The sequence below is a fragment of the Cucurbita pepo genome, chromosome 20, assembly GCF_057944985.1.
Source record: "Cucurbita pepo subsp. pepo isolate OVF chromosome 20, ASM5794498v1, whole genome shotgun sequence".
Lineage (NCBI taxonomy): Eukaryota > Viridiplantae > Streptophyta > Magnoliopsida > Cucurbitales > Cucurbitaceae > Cucurbita > Cucurbita pepo.
In genome coordinates, this window is record NC_141817.1 from 6,122,755 (window position 1) to 6,139,461 (window position 16,707).

The 16,707-nt window shown below is 40.3% G+C and overlaps 1 protein-coding gene across 2 annotated transcripts; it reads right to left on the reverse strand.

Moving 5' to 3' along the window:
* Positions 1-12,805: 12,805 nt before the first annotated feature.
* On the reverse strand, positions 12,806-16,459 carry LOC111783178 (uncharacterized). 2 transcript variants are annotated; one of them, XM_023664080.2, is made up of 6 exons: positions 16,277-16,459; positions 16,096-16,159; positions 14,932-15,186; positions 13,995-14,206; positions 13,653-13,908; positions 12,806-13,363 (listed from the first exon to the last, which is right to left on the reverse strand). In XM_023664080.2, the coding sequence occupies exons 3-6, from the start codon at positions 15,181-15,183 to the stop codon at positions 13,067-13,069; spliced, it is 1,017 nt and encodes a 338-aa protein (XP_023519848.2). In that variant the 5' UTR covers positions 15,184-15,186; positions 16,096-16,159; positions 16,277-16,459; the 3' UTR covers positions 12,806-13,066. The 2 variants fall into 2 exon arrangements, with proteins under 2 accessions (XP_023519848.2, XP_023519849.2); XM_023664081.2 differs by lacking the exon at positions 16,277-16,459 and having other exon boundaries at positions 16,096-16,270.
* Positions 16,460-16,707: the final 248 nt, after the last annotated feature.

Sequence of the window (16,707 nt, forward strand, 5' to 3'; positions counted from 1 at the left end):
GGAAAAAGACGAAAAGAAATATGAAAATAATAATAATAATAATATCATTAAATTTTATAAACTTAAAAGAAGTATTATAAAAATATGTTTGTGTGTTTTTTTTTTTTTTAAGGAAATAATTAACACTTTCTTTTTTTAAAAAAAAAATAGCATAACTAAAAAAAAGTTTCAAAAACTCAAAGGGATAAACACAACACTCAACTCCGATCAACTTTCATTCTTGATCAGGTAATCCTTATTACCTGAAAAACATAAAATAATAGGGATGAGTACAAAGATTCAGTCGGTAGCCTACTTCAAATTCTTAATCTTAATATGTTAGGATACAACCGTTCTTGTTCTTGTCTGAGAACTTAGACCATTAGATTCTACTCTTGAGTTTTTGTCATGTTAAAGGACCTTAGTTTTGAGTTTCTTGGTTTACATGCTTGCATTTCCACCAAACCTATCTGTCGTATACAATATATTTCATGTGTCTATCTTACAAACGATATGCTCGACCCTACTGATGTGATAGCACATGAAACACTCTCCTCAAGAGAGGACTTAACCTAGGAAGAGAAGTTGATATTGGTATTGGCTAGAAAAGCCAAGAAGCTAAAGAACAAGGAGATCAATCTAGTAAAAGTTCTATAAAAGAACCATAGAACTAAAGAAGCAACTTGGAAAAGAGAAGAAGAGATGAAGGCTCTCGATCCCTGCTTGTTTTCAAGGTAAGGAACTTTTGGGGATAGAATTTGATATAGAATCACTAGAAGGGGAGTAAGATTCGGATTACTTTGTTGATTGAATATCTCAAGACAAGAACGCTTGTTTGAAATTCGAATCACTCCACAAGCAAGATTGATCATGTCAAGCTTGAATGATCCTACATGCAAGCTAAACTACGTAGAATTGCAAAGAAACTTAATAATTGGCTAAAGAAAGCACAAATCATTGGCTCACAAATACAATATACACGACTTTATATAGCTTCAAAATGAAACTATTGATCGGAGACATTTCAAGAGTTTGTAACATTCATACTTTATGAGCACAAAATCCACTAAATCTTAAAATGTAGCCGTTAGATTTCCTTCAAATTTGGATATGATCTTGAATGTCCATAGCTCATCACATCTGTGGAATTCAAAGATGAAGTCGGCGAGGCCCTGATCGGAGAAGATGTTTTTTATGGAGGTTTAAAAAAATCCAACCTTGAAATCATGAAGATTCTGATTGTTTCAAGGACAGTGAATCCTTCCTCTATAAATTATGAAGTGTGGGCAAACATTTAGAGCAAGAATCAAGCTAAACTGAGTCTCCAATAAAGAGTTATAGCCTTTTAGTTTTTGGATTTCATATTCTTGAATTTATTCCAAGTGTGAAAGTTGTGGTTCACCCATTCTCTTCAAACTTGTTCTTATACCTTCTAAATCAAGTTGCCAACAACTTTGGTCTAGAAATCAAGCATTGAAAGTGTCTCCAACCTAAACCCCTAATATAATCGCCATTAAAGAAGCATGAGGAAGAACTTGGAGATCTAATTTGAGGCTACATAGAAATTCGTTGGGTAAGGTCTGTGTCATTTGATTTCTGCACTCTCAAGGATAAACTTTGTTGAAGACCATGAAGGGAGTCGAGCTCAGGAACACTCCCAATTGAAGAAAATTGCTTTTGGGTAAATTTTGGGGTAAAACTCAAATCCTTATTTCTAGTCCATTTCATTCCAATCTAAGTATTCCATTAGTTTTAGGGGACCAAATAGAGAATTCTTGAACAACGAGTCGAAGGCTAACTTGTCCGGGATCCAGTTGCCCAATAAGGTCAAATTCTAAACTTCAAAATTGGCCTCAACCACATAAATTTGTCCTCCCAAAACTATTTCTTGAGCTTAAATGGGAGAGATTGTCATAACCATACTATGAAGACAGTAGATTGTGACCCCCACATGCAAACAGATAAGGCAGTGACATGGAAGTGGTGCCCAACCGATCAAGTGAAGGTTGAGACAAGACAAATGTCATACAGTTGACGAAGAACCTAGTCTATCGTTCAAAGACAAAACACATTAGAAAATAAGACCATTCCAATTGTAGATAAGTGGAAGAAGGTGATATGTGTTTTAAGAAAATAGAGGGTGCATCTAGCAAGACACGTTAACAAAATGTGTTGATATTGGAAAATTGAGGTTATGCAAAGTCTTAATGGATCATTTTGTAGCTTCTATAAATGTTGCAGTGAGGTGAATATATTGATGACGAGGAGAATCTTTTGAGAATGAATTTTAAATGAAGTAAGAAAATTGTTAAGTTCTCGAACTTTGTTTACTTTTGGGTTAAGTTTACTTTAGAGTTAAAAAAAACTTCAATTAATCTTATCTTTATCTTATTTATTTTTTTATTTAGTTTCTAATATGAACTCTTATATGTTATCCTAGTTTTGAGGATGGGTTCTTATTTCCTTATTTCTAAGATGGAACATTTGTAATTATTAGAAGTCAAAAGTCTCTATGTTTATTTCTCCTCTCATCTCTTCTCTTGTTTTTCATATTCTTCGTCTAGATCGAGTCGTGCGATTTAACACTCACACCTGTGGCATAGCAGAGGGTGCTACTAAGGGAGCTCTTGTTGCACTTAGTGGTGATCCTACCTTACACTATTGAGAGAATAAAAGATGGTGCTTATGCTAGGTACCATTAAGAGAGCTAATGCTCAATAGTAGACATTATGGACCCTATTAGGAAACATTAGAGTGGTTGTTAATAGGGGTGCTATTTAGAGTGACATGATCTATATATGGACTCTAGAGTCTAAGATCGATGAGGATATCCCTTTTCTCTTTTGCATATCGTGTGAGGACTTAAGCAGACTAATAAGATTAGTAATTAACTAGCTAAGTACGTTTGAATATTTATTAAATTTAGGCATTCATTAATCTTTCTTGATTCACCCTGTGTTTTAAAAATGAAAATCTTTGTCGGTCTTTTCACCCTAGAGTTAGTACGTGACGGTCCATAATTTCATGCTTCAAAACAAAAATGAAATATGTAATTAGAAGAACAAATTAGAAGAAAAATTCAAGATACGATATTGGATAAATTTGGTTTGGGATAAGAATATGAATGTTCTCCGAGCAGAAGGGCCCCTAATATAGTCTCAAACTAACCTTTATAATGCACAATCAAATGGCCTCCATCAGAAACTTCATGATACTCAATCCATGGCACCTTCCCACAAACATATCTCTGAAGTTCAAACGGCACAATCCTGTCTTCATAACCCAGCCATATGTGCATTAAACTTCCATTTTCAGGGAAAGGATTGCTTACGTGCATAGGATCGAACCCCCATCCGCCGAACGCTACCATGAAGTCACGGCGAAGGGTGTCAAAAACACCTCTTTCTCGTAATTTATCCTATCAGCAAACAACATTTTAGCACACTAACTATGATGATTAGCTTTTAATGGGGCAATATCATACCATTGTGGAGATTCGTGGTTTCTAACATGGTATACGAGTCAAGCCCTTAACTTAGCCATGTCAATAGAATCTTCAAATGTAAAATAAATAAGTTGTGAACCTCGAAGGAGTAGTCAAAAGTGACTCAAGTGTCGAACAAAGAGTGTACTTTGTTCGAGGGCTTCAAAGAAGGGGTTGAGTCTCGATTAAGGAGAGGCTATTCGAGGGCTCTATAAGCCGCAGAGGAGGCTCTGTGGTGGTAATTTGTTCGAGGGGAGGATTGTTGAGGATTTTTGAGAGAGGAGTCCACATCGGCTAATTAAGAGGTTGATCATGGGTTTATAAGTAAGACATACATCTCTACTGGCATGAGGCCTTTTAAAAAAATAAAAAGCAAAACTATGAGAGATTATGGTTCGATGATACTATACTATTGTGAGATTTATGGTTATCAAGTATATATATATATGACAATAGCATCTACATTCGTATGAGAGGATCAAAAGTAAAACAATGTGAGTTTAGGCATGAAACTTCTCAACATTTTCACCCACCCTTAGCTTATCATTTTGGAAAGTAAAATGGTTTCTTTTGAGTCAGAGATAAGGTAGTGAAATTTTTTGTCGGGCAAGTTTTGACTCACACGAAAGGCGTAACGATCTAGGCACTATCTCAGAGAGAGGCTCAGTGAAATAGATATGTCCGTAAAAATGTGGACTACCTGCACTTGGACATTAAGACCCTAGCTAGGAAGCTTCACTATTCCCTGGGATTGGCTTTGGGCCTTTCCTACGCAGCTTAGGTGGAGGGCGAAGAAGGCTCCATTCCGTGGGGGCCCAAGCCATCAATGAGATGCCACTTTGGAAGAGCTAGAATTCTAACCTTGTGTCAGGACCTACGGGCCAATGTACAGTCTCAGGTAGACAGTTTCTATGGGGTGTAGGTCTCCCAAAAGGTAACGGAGGCCTGCAAAGGTTTCCTCGGGCCAAACAGAGATTGACCCTCGAGTGTAAAGGCAAAAGGGAGCTTTACTGCAAGACCCACCCGTTGAACAGGGACGAAAGTTGGCCTTAGTGATTCGACGGTACCGAATGAAAGGGCCGTCATTCAACGGTTTGAAGGAAGATCTTGAGTAAATGTAAAAAAACAACACTATTGGCATGGGAACTCTTGGGTAGAATTCACAAGTTAAAACCATAGACATTTTAAACATACAATTAATTCTACATTAATATACCCCATAATCGAGTTTAGAAGCAAGGAAACACAGTTCTTAGTAATACAAGTTGTGATTCTAAGTTGAGGTCAGAATTCATACCTGAGTGGCCATAACATGTTAGATAAAAGCAGGTGTTTCTACATTTAGCTTTTACACATTTTTACTTAGTTCGTTGAATATTTTGACCCTTTATATTTTCTGACATACACGTCAATGAATTACCATCTTTTTAACTGGCCATTTGGCCATGTTTACAGGGGAGTGACACATTTAAATGAGTGAATCATGAGAAACAAATCACCTCTTTTTCATCCAAGTGAAATTCGAAGGTTTCATTTTCTCTGTTCTTTTCTTCGTTCTCTCTGTGTTCTTTTCTTACGCTTTCTGTTTTTATTTTCTTTCAACAAATTTCCTTCGGCTGTTTTTACTCCGTCAACAATTTCCTCTCACCAACATCGATTGTCAAAAGTCAACAAGTGGTATTAGAGCAAGGTTCATCTACCGGTGATATATCATTGTGGAGGAGCCAACCTTATTAAAAGCCAAGTTTTCACAAATAAATATTCATGAGAGGTATATTATTTTCACAAAAAAAAATAAAAATAAATAATAATAATAAAGCATAAGTGCTTAAGGTTCCTAACTTTTCTCCCCTCAAGTTGTTCTTCCATTTTAGTTATTTGTTTCGACATATTTCGATCGTAGGTCATTCCAACATTTGGTATTAGAGCTAGGATGTCGAAACAAATGTTGTCAACACACGAAGTTGCCGGAGGAGATGTGACAACGATAAGGAGCGGAAGGGAGGGGAGTGTAACGCTCCAGTACTCGTTACTCACAAAGAGTAATTACGCAGCATGGTTGATAAAGATGTATGTTAACTTCCAAGCATAGGTCGTATGGGATGTCATCGAGCATGGTGACGTTAAAGAGTGTAAGGATAGGATGGCTCTTTCCATCTACCAAGCAGTCCTAGAGGACGTCCTTCTCATGTTGGCAGAGAAGAACTCGGCAAAGGCAGCATGGGAGAAACTGCAAACAATGCATGTGGGTGTGGAACGTGTCAAGGAAGCAAAGGTGCAGACCTTGAAGAGTGAGTTCAAGGCTATCCGCATGAAGGACGATGAGTCAATAGACGACTTTTCCATGAAGTTAACAACGATAACGACATCCATTCATTAGGCGACGTGGTGGATTAGATCTCCGTCGTCAAGAAGTTCCTTCGAGTAGTTCCCCCAAGATTTATGCAAGTTGTTACCTCCATTTAGTAGTTCGGCGATCTCAAAAATATGTCGGTTGAGGAGGTCGTTGGTCGTCTTAAGGTCCATGAGGAGAGACTTCAAGGCTACAAAGACAAAGATGAGGAGAAATACCTTTTATCCACACATGAGAAGTGACTCACATGAACGAAAAAGAAAGATGCAGATGACTCTTCTTTTTCAAGTACGAGGGGATGTGATAGCCATAACAAAAAAAAAAAAAAAAAAAAATAGAGGTCGTGGACGTGGCCGCAGACGTGGTGGCAGAGGAGGTCATAACAATACGGACAAACCGATGAAAATGCCAACCTCAGAAGGAAAATAGTATGATCAAGTGTTACTCTTGTGGAAAATATATGGGCATTATGCGGTAGAGTGCCGCAACAAGAAGCGAGATGAGGAGTTAAACCTCACACTCACACAAGTTCAAGAGCCCACATTGATGTTGGCCGAGAAGATGCCCAACTTTTTGATTCTCAACGAAGAAAAGGTTATGGAGAACCTTCTCACAAAAGGAGAAAAGCGAGTGGAGACCAATATGTGGTACCTTGACAACAAAGCAAGCAACCACATGACTAGAGATCAAACAAAATTCAAGGAGCTTGATGAAAAACTCATTGGAAACATAAATTTTGGCGATGGATCAGTTGTACCGATTCAAGGGAAAGGATCCATCTTGTTCCAATGCAAGAATGGTGACCAGCGTTTACTGACAAAGGTATACTATATCCCAAACTTGAAGATTAACACTATTAGCCTTGGTCAGATGACGGAAGAAGGAAGTAGAGTGGAGTTACGTAACTCGTTCCTCAAGATGTTCGAAAAAAATGGAATGTTGTTAATGAAAGTAAAATGATCGCATAACCGCCTGTACAGGATACTGTTGGAGACCAACCAATCTACCTCTCTATTGACGAAACTTGCAGACCTAGTTTGGCTATGACATGCAAGACTTGGGCACATGAACTTTCAGACGCTCAAAATGATGGGAGAGAAGAAAATGGCTACGGGGCTTTCCAAAATCAATACACCCGAACTAGCTATGTGAAAGTTGCCTAGTCTACAAACAAGCAAGATTGTCGTTCCCAGCTCAAACCACTTTTCGTGCTGAGCGACCATTGCAACTGATGCATGCAGATTTGTGTGGCCCGATCACTCCATCATCGATTGCTGGTAATAAGTATTTTCTCTTACTTGTTGACGATTACAATCGTTGGATGTGGGTGTACATGCTCAATGAAAAAGGAGAGACATTATGTGCATTCAAGAAATTTAAAAGACTCGCTGAAAACGGGTCTGGTCACAAGCTGAAAACCTTGCACACCGATCGAGGTGGCGGGTTCTTATCCCAGAACTTCTCAAAGTTTTGCGAAGAGGAAGTTATCAAGCGTCAACTCATTGCACTGTACACTCAACAACAAAACATTGTGGTCAAATGAAGAAATCACACCATAATGAACACCGCAAGAAGCCTACTCAAGAGCATGCAAGTCTCTGCGATTTTCTAAGGCGAGGCAATACAACATGCGGTTTATCTTCTAAATTGTTTACCGACAAAGGAGCTGGACACTTGCAGCCCCTACAAAGCATGGTTCGGCAAGACACCTCACTTCGAGTACCTAAGAGTCTTAAGTTGTATGGCACATGTTAAGACTGCAAAAGCATGTTGACTCTGGCAATTCGGAGGAAAACGACGACGAAAAAACTGGCCGAAGGAAAATTTCTTCGAAGGAAAAAATAGCGGAAAGTAAAAAGAGAGAGAGGGAGAGATTTGCTCAAGACTCGATTGTTTGATTTCTCATTCAGTTGGGATATTTAAATAACAACTTATCCTAAAATAGAAAAGTAAATGGCAACTTAACTAACACTCATTCATTCTACGTGTACTTCCCACTTACCTCAATTGTGTCGGTTTAGCATAAAAATAGTTACCTAACAGAAATGGTTAACGAAAAGCAGGGATCACATTCACTCGAGAGGGATTTATCTAACAATCTCCTCCTAAAGCCCTATCGTGTATCTACCTTCTTTTGTTTGAACTCCGATTTGAGCCCTATGGCTCGGTGTCCCTGGCGGTATGTCCTCCAGACTCCACCTCTTGTTCGAGCTGGCGCATCGCCAGTCCAGGTGGTTCACCTCTTCCCAATAGGTCTTCCATCCTCCGGTACCTGGCCACCAGACCATCATCGTGATCGGCATATAGCATCGAATCCGCAGTCCGTGGTGTTGCAAACTCTACTGGTTCAGGAGGTGCAGCTACTGGCGGCGGTAACGGTTCCTGATGCTGTGCTCCTCCTTCTTCCGGCTCGGTGACGAGGTACTCCATCGTAAATTGGTTTTGAGTTATGGTCTACCTCGAGCACGTCGTTCCACTGCCAGAAGGTGCTCTCGTCGAAGAAGACGTCGCGCGACACGTGAGCTCGCTCCTCTGCAGGATCATAGAACCTGTACGCCTTGCTTCCGGGTTCGTAGCCGATGAAGACGACCTTCAGCCCCCTGGGATCGAGCTTGGCGAGATGGGGACGCGCGTCTTTCATGTATGCGACGCAGCCAAACATTCAGAGATGACGTACCGCTGGCTTCTTGTTGTACCAGGCCTCGTATGGCGTCTTCCCATCGAGGCTTCGCGTTGGCGACCGATTGAGGAGGTAGACGGTCGTCATTACTGCCTCTCCCTAGAACCTCCCGGGCATCCCGACCGTCATCAGTAATGACCTTGCTGTCCCGATGATGGTTTCATTTTGGCGTTCCACCACCCCGTTCTGCTGGGGGGAGTAGGGCGCCGTTAGAGGCCGCTGCATACCGAGCTCGTCGCAGTACTTACCGAAGCTCGCCGAGGTGAATTCTCTACCTCGGTCAGTGCACAGCCCCCACATCTTCTTCCCGCATTCCGCCTCCGTTCGTGCTTGAATGCGCTTAATTGCCTCTGTTGCCTCACTTTTCGCTTGCAGCAGAATTAGCCACATGAAGAGGCTTTTGTCATCGACTAGCAAGAGGAAGAGGGTCTTGCCGCCTGGGGTCGCTGGCTTGGTGGGCCAACAGATATCGCCGTGCACGAGCTCCAATGGCTCACCGGTGCGGTAGGATGTCTGAAACGAAAAGGGGGTGCGCCTTTGTTTGTCGATGAGGCACTCGTCGCACAGCTTGTTCACGCCTTTGATTGCCGGCAAACCGTGCACCATCTTCTCCCTGTGTAATTTTTTTAGAGCACGAAAGTTTAGGTGTCCCTACCTTGCATGCCACCTCCAAGATACCTCTTCGATCTTGGCCGAGAGGCTGACTGGTTGCTCTATCTCCAACTCTAGGATGTAAAGGCGATTTTCCGTCAACAGAACTTGCGTGAGCAGCCGTCGTCGATCCTCGCGGATCTTAAGTAGCCCGTGCTCGATGGAAATGTGGCAGTCGGCCTCATCGAGTTGACCTAGGCTCATAATGTTAGCCTTGAGCCTCGGGATGAAGTAGACGTCGGTCAGCTTGTGGTGCTTACCTTCCTTGCCGACGAACAGGATGGTGTCGCGCCCTTCGATCTCGATGACAGAGCCGTCACCAAATTTTACCGTCCCGCGAATCCCCGAGTCAAGCTCAGAAAACGCAGACTTGGCCCCGATCATATAGTTTGTTGCCCCTGTGTCGAGGACCCATCGTCGGTGCTCTTGCTGCTCGCCTCTTTCACTGATTTGAGCGAACACTCACTCCTATGCACAGCTGGAGCTCTTCCTCGGGTTCGACGCTCACCAGAGCCGTCGTCGATTACCTCTAAGGATTTGGAATCGGAATTAGGGACGTCAGGTAGGACTGATGCAGTCAGCATGAAAAGAGTCGACTCGTCCTCCTCGGACTGAGCCACATGGGCCTTCTCGACCGTCTCTTTGTTCCCGAGCTTGCTCTAGCAATTCTTGCTCAAGTGACCTCTCTTCCCACAATACGAGCATTGGATTGGCCCGTCAGCCCAGTCGACTCCTTTTTTTGGTCACCATCTTTCCCGCGCGTGCGCCCGTGAGACTTCCATGGCTTCTGGCCCGTCATTCATCAGTCGACTCCTTTTTTTGATCACCATCTTTCCCGCGCGTGCGCCCGTGAGACTTTCATGGCTTCTGGCCCGTCATCAGTCGACTCGTTTTTGTTATCACCATCGCACTGCTCTCACCGGTGTCGTTACGGAGCCATTCCTCCTTAGTCACCAACCAGACGAGATTTGATCCTTGTGGAGAGAGACACCAACATCAACGACAACTCGGGATGGACCCCACGATGTGTGTATTTTTGCACTTTGCATTTCCTTCTACTCGAACCTGAGACCTATGTGTTGTTAGGTCAACGCTCTAACCACTTGAGCTATTCAACTTGACTATTGATAAAGTTGGCTCCTCCGCAATGATATACCACCGATGGCTTCAACCGAGCTCTAATACCACTTGTTGACTTTGGCAATTGACTCTGACAATTCAGAGGAAAACGTCGACGAAAAAACTGATCGAAGGAAAATTTCTTTGAAGGAAAAAATAGTGGAAAGTAAAAGGAGAGAGGGAGAGATTTGCTGAATACTCGATTGTTTGATTTCTCATTCAGTTGGGATATTTAAATAACAACTTATCCCAAAAAGTAAATGACAACTTAACTAACGCTCATACACTCTACGTGTGCTTCCCACTTACCTCAATTGTGTGGGTTTAGCTTAAAAATAGTTACCTAACAGAAATGGTTAACGAAAAAGCAGGGATCACATTCACTCGAGAGGGATTTATCTAACAAAGCATATATCAAAAAACTTGATCACAAAAGCCAAAAGATGGTGTACTATGGTGTAGAGGATGGAACCAAGGCACACATGTTGTATGATCTGCAACATGAGAAAATTCATGTAAGTAAATATGTTATATTCAAAGAAGAGAAGAAGTGAGATTGGTGCAGCGTTGGAGATAACAAGCAAACTGTTATAGAATTAATTGCTCTTGAAGAAGAGGGAGACGCAACAGACCTAGAAAGTGCCCCTACAACAACACCAACAAGTCCATACATGTCATCACCCGTGACACCGAAAGGCGTGATGGACTCTTTAGAACAACAGAGCTCAGGCGAGAGCACAAAAAGATCCACAACAGAGGACGAACCAAAGAAGTTTCATTCTCTTGCTTAAATTTATGCGGATACACTTGAAGTAGAACTGGATCCCAATGAGTTAGTGTTGCTTGCGGCCGAGGAGCCGACAACCTATCGTGAGGCAGCAACTGAGATGATGTGGCAGGAGGCCATGCAAAAGGAGCTTGAAGACATTGAGAAGAACAAGACGTGGACACTAACTAACTTACCGTCCGAACACAAGCCCATTGGTTTGAAGTGGGTGTTTAAGCTGAAGAAGAATAGTGAAGAAAATGTCATCAAGCATAAAACAAAACTCGTGGCGAAGGGATACGTGCAACGACAAGGAGTTGACTTTGAGGAGGTTTTCGCGACTATGACTAGACTGGACACTGTAAGGTTGATTTTTGCCCTCGTAGCTCAACACAGGTGGGAGGTCCATCACTTGGACGTCAAATCAGCATTTCTAAATGGTGGCCTCCAAGAAGAAGTGTATGTTGCCCAACCAAAAGGGTTCATCATCAAAGCCGAAGAGCACAAAGTGTACAAGTTATCAAAGGCCCTCTACGATTTACGGCAAGTACTAGGGGCATGGAACATACGTAAAAAGAGCTTAAAGAGTCTAAATTTCATGAAGTTCTCACAAGAACAAGCAGTGTATATAAGAAACGATGGGGTTCAAATACTCATCGTTGACGTGTACATTGATGACCTGATCGTCACTGACACAAGTGTGGAAGGCGTTAAAGAGTTCAAGCAGTAAATGATGAAAGAATTTGAGATGACAGATCTCGGGTTACTCACGTACTACCTCAGTATTGAAGTAGACCAAAGGAAAGATTGCATCATGCTATAGCTATCGGCCTATGCTAAGAAGTTGTTGCAGCAATTTAAGATGGCAGAATGCAACCCGACCAAGTATCATAGAAGCAAAGTTACAACTTGGGAAAAAATGGTAAAGGAAACTTGGTAAATCCCATTGAGTATAGGTGTGTCATCAGAAGTCTAAGGTACTTGACTCATACTCGTCCGGGCCTTTCATACACGGTTGAAATAATGAGTAGGTACATGGAAAAGCCCACTGTGATGCATCATCAAGTGGTTAAGCACATTCTCCGCTATGTGAAATGAACCACAAGCTATGGGTTGAAGTATCAAAGAGGGCGAGGTCCTGAAGAACTAGTCGATTTTATCGATAAATATTTTGCTGGAGACATTGACACAATAGAAAAAGCACCGCAGGAATGACGTTTTATCTCCACGAAATTTGATCTCTTGGCAATCTCAAAAGCAACCAACTGTAGCACTATCTTCCTATGAGGTCGAGTTCATGGCAACAACTACGGCGTCGTGCCAAGCATTGTGGCTGAGAAATTTGTGACTAGAAGTGAACTAAAGCCGGTAACTCTCTACATCGATAACAAATTCGCAATTGCACTGATGAAGAATCCAGTATTTTACGGACGCAGCAAACACATTGACACTCCTCCCACTTCATTCGTGATTGTGTTGAGAAGAGACAAATCATTGTGGAGTTCGTATGCACTAGAAAGCAACGTGTGGATATTCTAACCAAGGCCCTAGCAAGGGTTAAGTTTATAGAGATATGAGAATTGCTGGGAGTGAAAATTCTGGAATAAAGTCAAGCTTAGGGAGAAGGATGTGAGTTAATAAGCTTAACTTAGAAAAAAAGAAAAAAAAAATTATTAACCTAGAATCATTTAGTAGTTATTGATTTGTTAGTAGTTGGTTTGCGGCCAAATATCGTGGGCCATTCCAACAAAAAGACCAAATCATTCCTCGAGATATTAACGTTGAATCAATCGAAATAGAAGCCAATTCTGGCAACATGCATAACAGTTACAGATCTATTTTGGATTTGATCCATCACTATTACAAAGCTGTTCCAAGGCGAGTCAAGCTACATAACACAATCAACATTCAGTCATTTCCAGGAGGATAAGTTTGTTGCTACTATTGTATGGAAGTTTATCGTGGAAATAATGTACCTAATACAATACAACAGTACATGACATGATGGCAGAGTGTCGCCCGACCAGGATGAACTTATCTACTCAAAAGTGCCCTTATTATGGCTTCAAATTTTTCAGCATCATGTATTATTAGATGCCCAGCGTCAGGAACCTCATGATACTGAATCCATGGATGTTTCTCTGCTATAAGACGATTCAGCTCAATAGGAACCACATGGTCTTCACTACCGGACCAAAGATGAACAGAGCCATCGTTGTTAGGGAATGGATTGCTCAAGTCGAGGATGGGGTCAAATTCCCATTTTTCTCCCAGAATAGCCAGCATGTCTCGGTTAAGTGATTCGTGTTTGCCTTGTTGTGTTACTTTTTCCTAAATTTAGTAGCAAAAGTAACATAAAGTAGTTTCGCATATGAATTATGTCAAACATGTAAACTTGAAGCATAACACTGTCAAAATGCTGTTGATATTAAAGGGTATATGAAATAAAGACGTGACTAAGGAAGTGTGTTCATAGAAAAAGTGATAGATATTGTTCCAAATTGTCTTTAACACTTAAAAAGTCAGATGAAACTAGGGAAGTTGGATCAAGTGTGCATCCATTGTGCATCTAGAAACATATGCTATTCAATCATTGGTTTATTACAGAGAAGAAAAGTACCTGTTGATGATTTAGGCATCCTGAAAGTCTCTTTAATATCTCTAAATCTGAATCACAGAACATGCCATCAGCTCCCAACGTTGGGAACCATTTTTGTGTCATCCACCAGTGGTATAACCAAGGTGTGTAACGTGCAATCCGATACGTCCGTTGGTAAGATTGAGGAAGCCTCCTAAAAGTCTGTAGTGATAATGCAGCAGGAATGGAAGACCACCAGTAATTCGCGAAAGGAACCACTAAGGAAGCTCCTAGAAGTCTGCAAATAAAGTTCCATTAAGAGTTAGGGAAAGTCTAAAAATATCCAAAAAAGTGGGAACTGATCACAGTGAAATGAAGAAGTGCCTGTCTGGAATGTATTTTAGACAGCTCCAAACAGAGGATGCTCCCATTGAACATCCAATTACATAAAATTTTGTGCCAAGGTGCAGTTTGTCTGCTAATTCTTGAATGTCAAATGCTTCCGATTTCACCGAACGTGCTGGATACGGGTCACTCTCTCCATAACCAGCTCTGTCATATAATACTATGTACAGCTTAAGCTCATCTATAAATTCCTGAAAATAAAAAATATGATAAAATAATAAGACAGAAGCAAAGGGATTCTCGCTTCAATCGATTAGCGATGTAGAGGGCGTAGTAAAATAAAAATAGAAAGAAAATAAGATAAATAAAAATAGAAAGAAAATAAGATAAAGTTACTGAGAATATTTGCTAAAACCCTTTTGCCGTGAAAGTTCTCTATGTATAATCATTTACAAAATCAAATAAATAACAAAGGATATGAAAAGATAAATAAATGGATACAAGATATTTACCGATAATAAAACGCAAATATGATACCTTTGGTAAATCGTAATAGAATGCAATATTTGCCTATAATAAATTGTCAAATATGGTACCTATGGTAAACCGTAATGGAATGCTAAATATCCTCAGTCATATAAGATATTTGCCTATAATTATGATACATATGGTAAACCATAATACAAGACTAAATAACCAATACGATCAGATTACGAGAGTCAAAAGATATATTTTAATGGTAAGGTAAGAGAAGACTAGATTAAGTTTGATAAGCTAATGAACTGGTAACGTAGTTTATTAATGCTCATCACTCATCACCAATGTGAGGAACTTAAACCAATGTTTCAACCTTAGACATCCCAAGGACAAGAAGTTTGAGCAATTCTGGAATTTAAATGCATTTATGACTGTAACAATCCCAAACACTGCTCAGATGAAGGCATTTATGAGTAAGAGAAGAATAATGATATCATACTTGAGAGGCAGGTAAGTACATATCTTTGGAGCTATTGTAGCCATGGCACATAATGATTTTGCATTGAGCTTCTTCCTTAGGAACTCCAAATTCTCTGTAGGCCAAATGTCTACCATCATTAAGCTTTACTCTAGGTGAAGTCACTGGAGGCCCATTTGCTGATCCACATATCTTTGGAGGGGAAGGTTTCAGTGCTTGATAAACCCATCCAAGAATACCCACCGCAAATGCTACTCCTATTGGTGCAATCATTGCCTGAAAAACCGAGAAGTTCAGTACTATCCAAGTGGTTCATAAATAAAAAGACCAGACCAGACTTTGTGCCCTGTCGGTTATTACAGAAAGTTCATTAGCAAAAGTGAAACTCCCACATGTATTATCTTCCAAAATCCTAAATAATAATATCACCCGGCAGGTTTTTATACTGTATCAAACATCCAAAAATCACAAATAAAATGTGAGATCCCACTGGTAGGAGAGAAGAACGAAGGGTGTGGAAACCTCTTCCTAAACGACGTGTTTTAAAAACTTTGAGGGCTTTGAGGGGAAGCCCAAAAGGAAAAGTCTGCTGTTACATCAAATCTACTTCAAATTAATAACAGCCATCTCTTTTAATGCAGCCATTAAACTGGCCCTCCATGACCACTCATTCCAGACATTAACTTTCAAGTCAAAAAGTAGCTAATGAGTACACATTATCTTTAATATTCAGTAAGCCTTAAACATAGATTAATTATTGCAATTTGGACAAAAAGATGATATAAGATTTGAACTCAAATGCCGGATCTAACACTCACTGATTCTTGTACTATTCCCATCCACACATCCGTTGAATCACAAAATTGAAAACAAGAAATTCAATGAATCAGAGTATATGGTAACGAATTTAGAAACATTTATAGACTCTAGAAAAAAACTTATACTCACAAACATTAGGATTAATGAATCCAAAATTTGGATCACAGAAATCTTGGAAAATAAATTTTGGAAACGCATAGACATTAAATCGATTCAACACAACAAATCTGAGAAGACAATACGGAATTTAGATTGCTCAAATTGTGTCAAAGAAACATAACAGAGTTTGGCTCAACAACAGACTAGCGAATAACATAAATAAACTTCAAAGCCAGAAAGCGGGAGAAAAGGAGAGGAATCCTTTACCAAGGTTTCGAATCACTGCCTGAACTTCCGCCTTGAATGTAGCAGGTACCGGCAGCTTAAAACGCTACAGAATCGAACAGAAACACTTAAACAGCAGGAAGTAAGAACTAACAATGAGGAAGAACAGGATTGTAGAAGATTAAATAGGAAAGATGAAGAAGAATCAGAAGGAAAAACCCACCAAGAAGAAATGCTCTGAGTGAAGAGAAATCGACTGTTGACATGATTTTGCACAATTTAAACATGATCCGACTCTACGTGAACGGCCAGATTCAACAATATCCACGCGTACGGCAAAGATCAACCTTCACGTCATTGCCAAGAACATACAAACATCAAGGAAAGGACAAGGAAAGGAAAACCCTCAAAAACTCTTTGCCCCCAATCATTTTTCATACTGACCTTTTCATTTGATTTAATTTATTGGATTTAATTGGATTTAATTTGTCCCCAACTTCAAGCTTTAGTTGGATTTAATTTGTGTTTTGGGAAGGTTGAATTAATCCAATTAGAATAATTTTTTTATTCTTTTAAGTTTTAATACCAAGTTTTGGGATTTGATTGAAAGTCGTAGAAGTCGAATCTAAGGATGTAGTAGAAAAGAAAAATGCT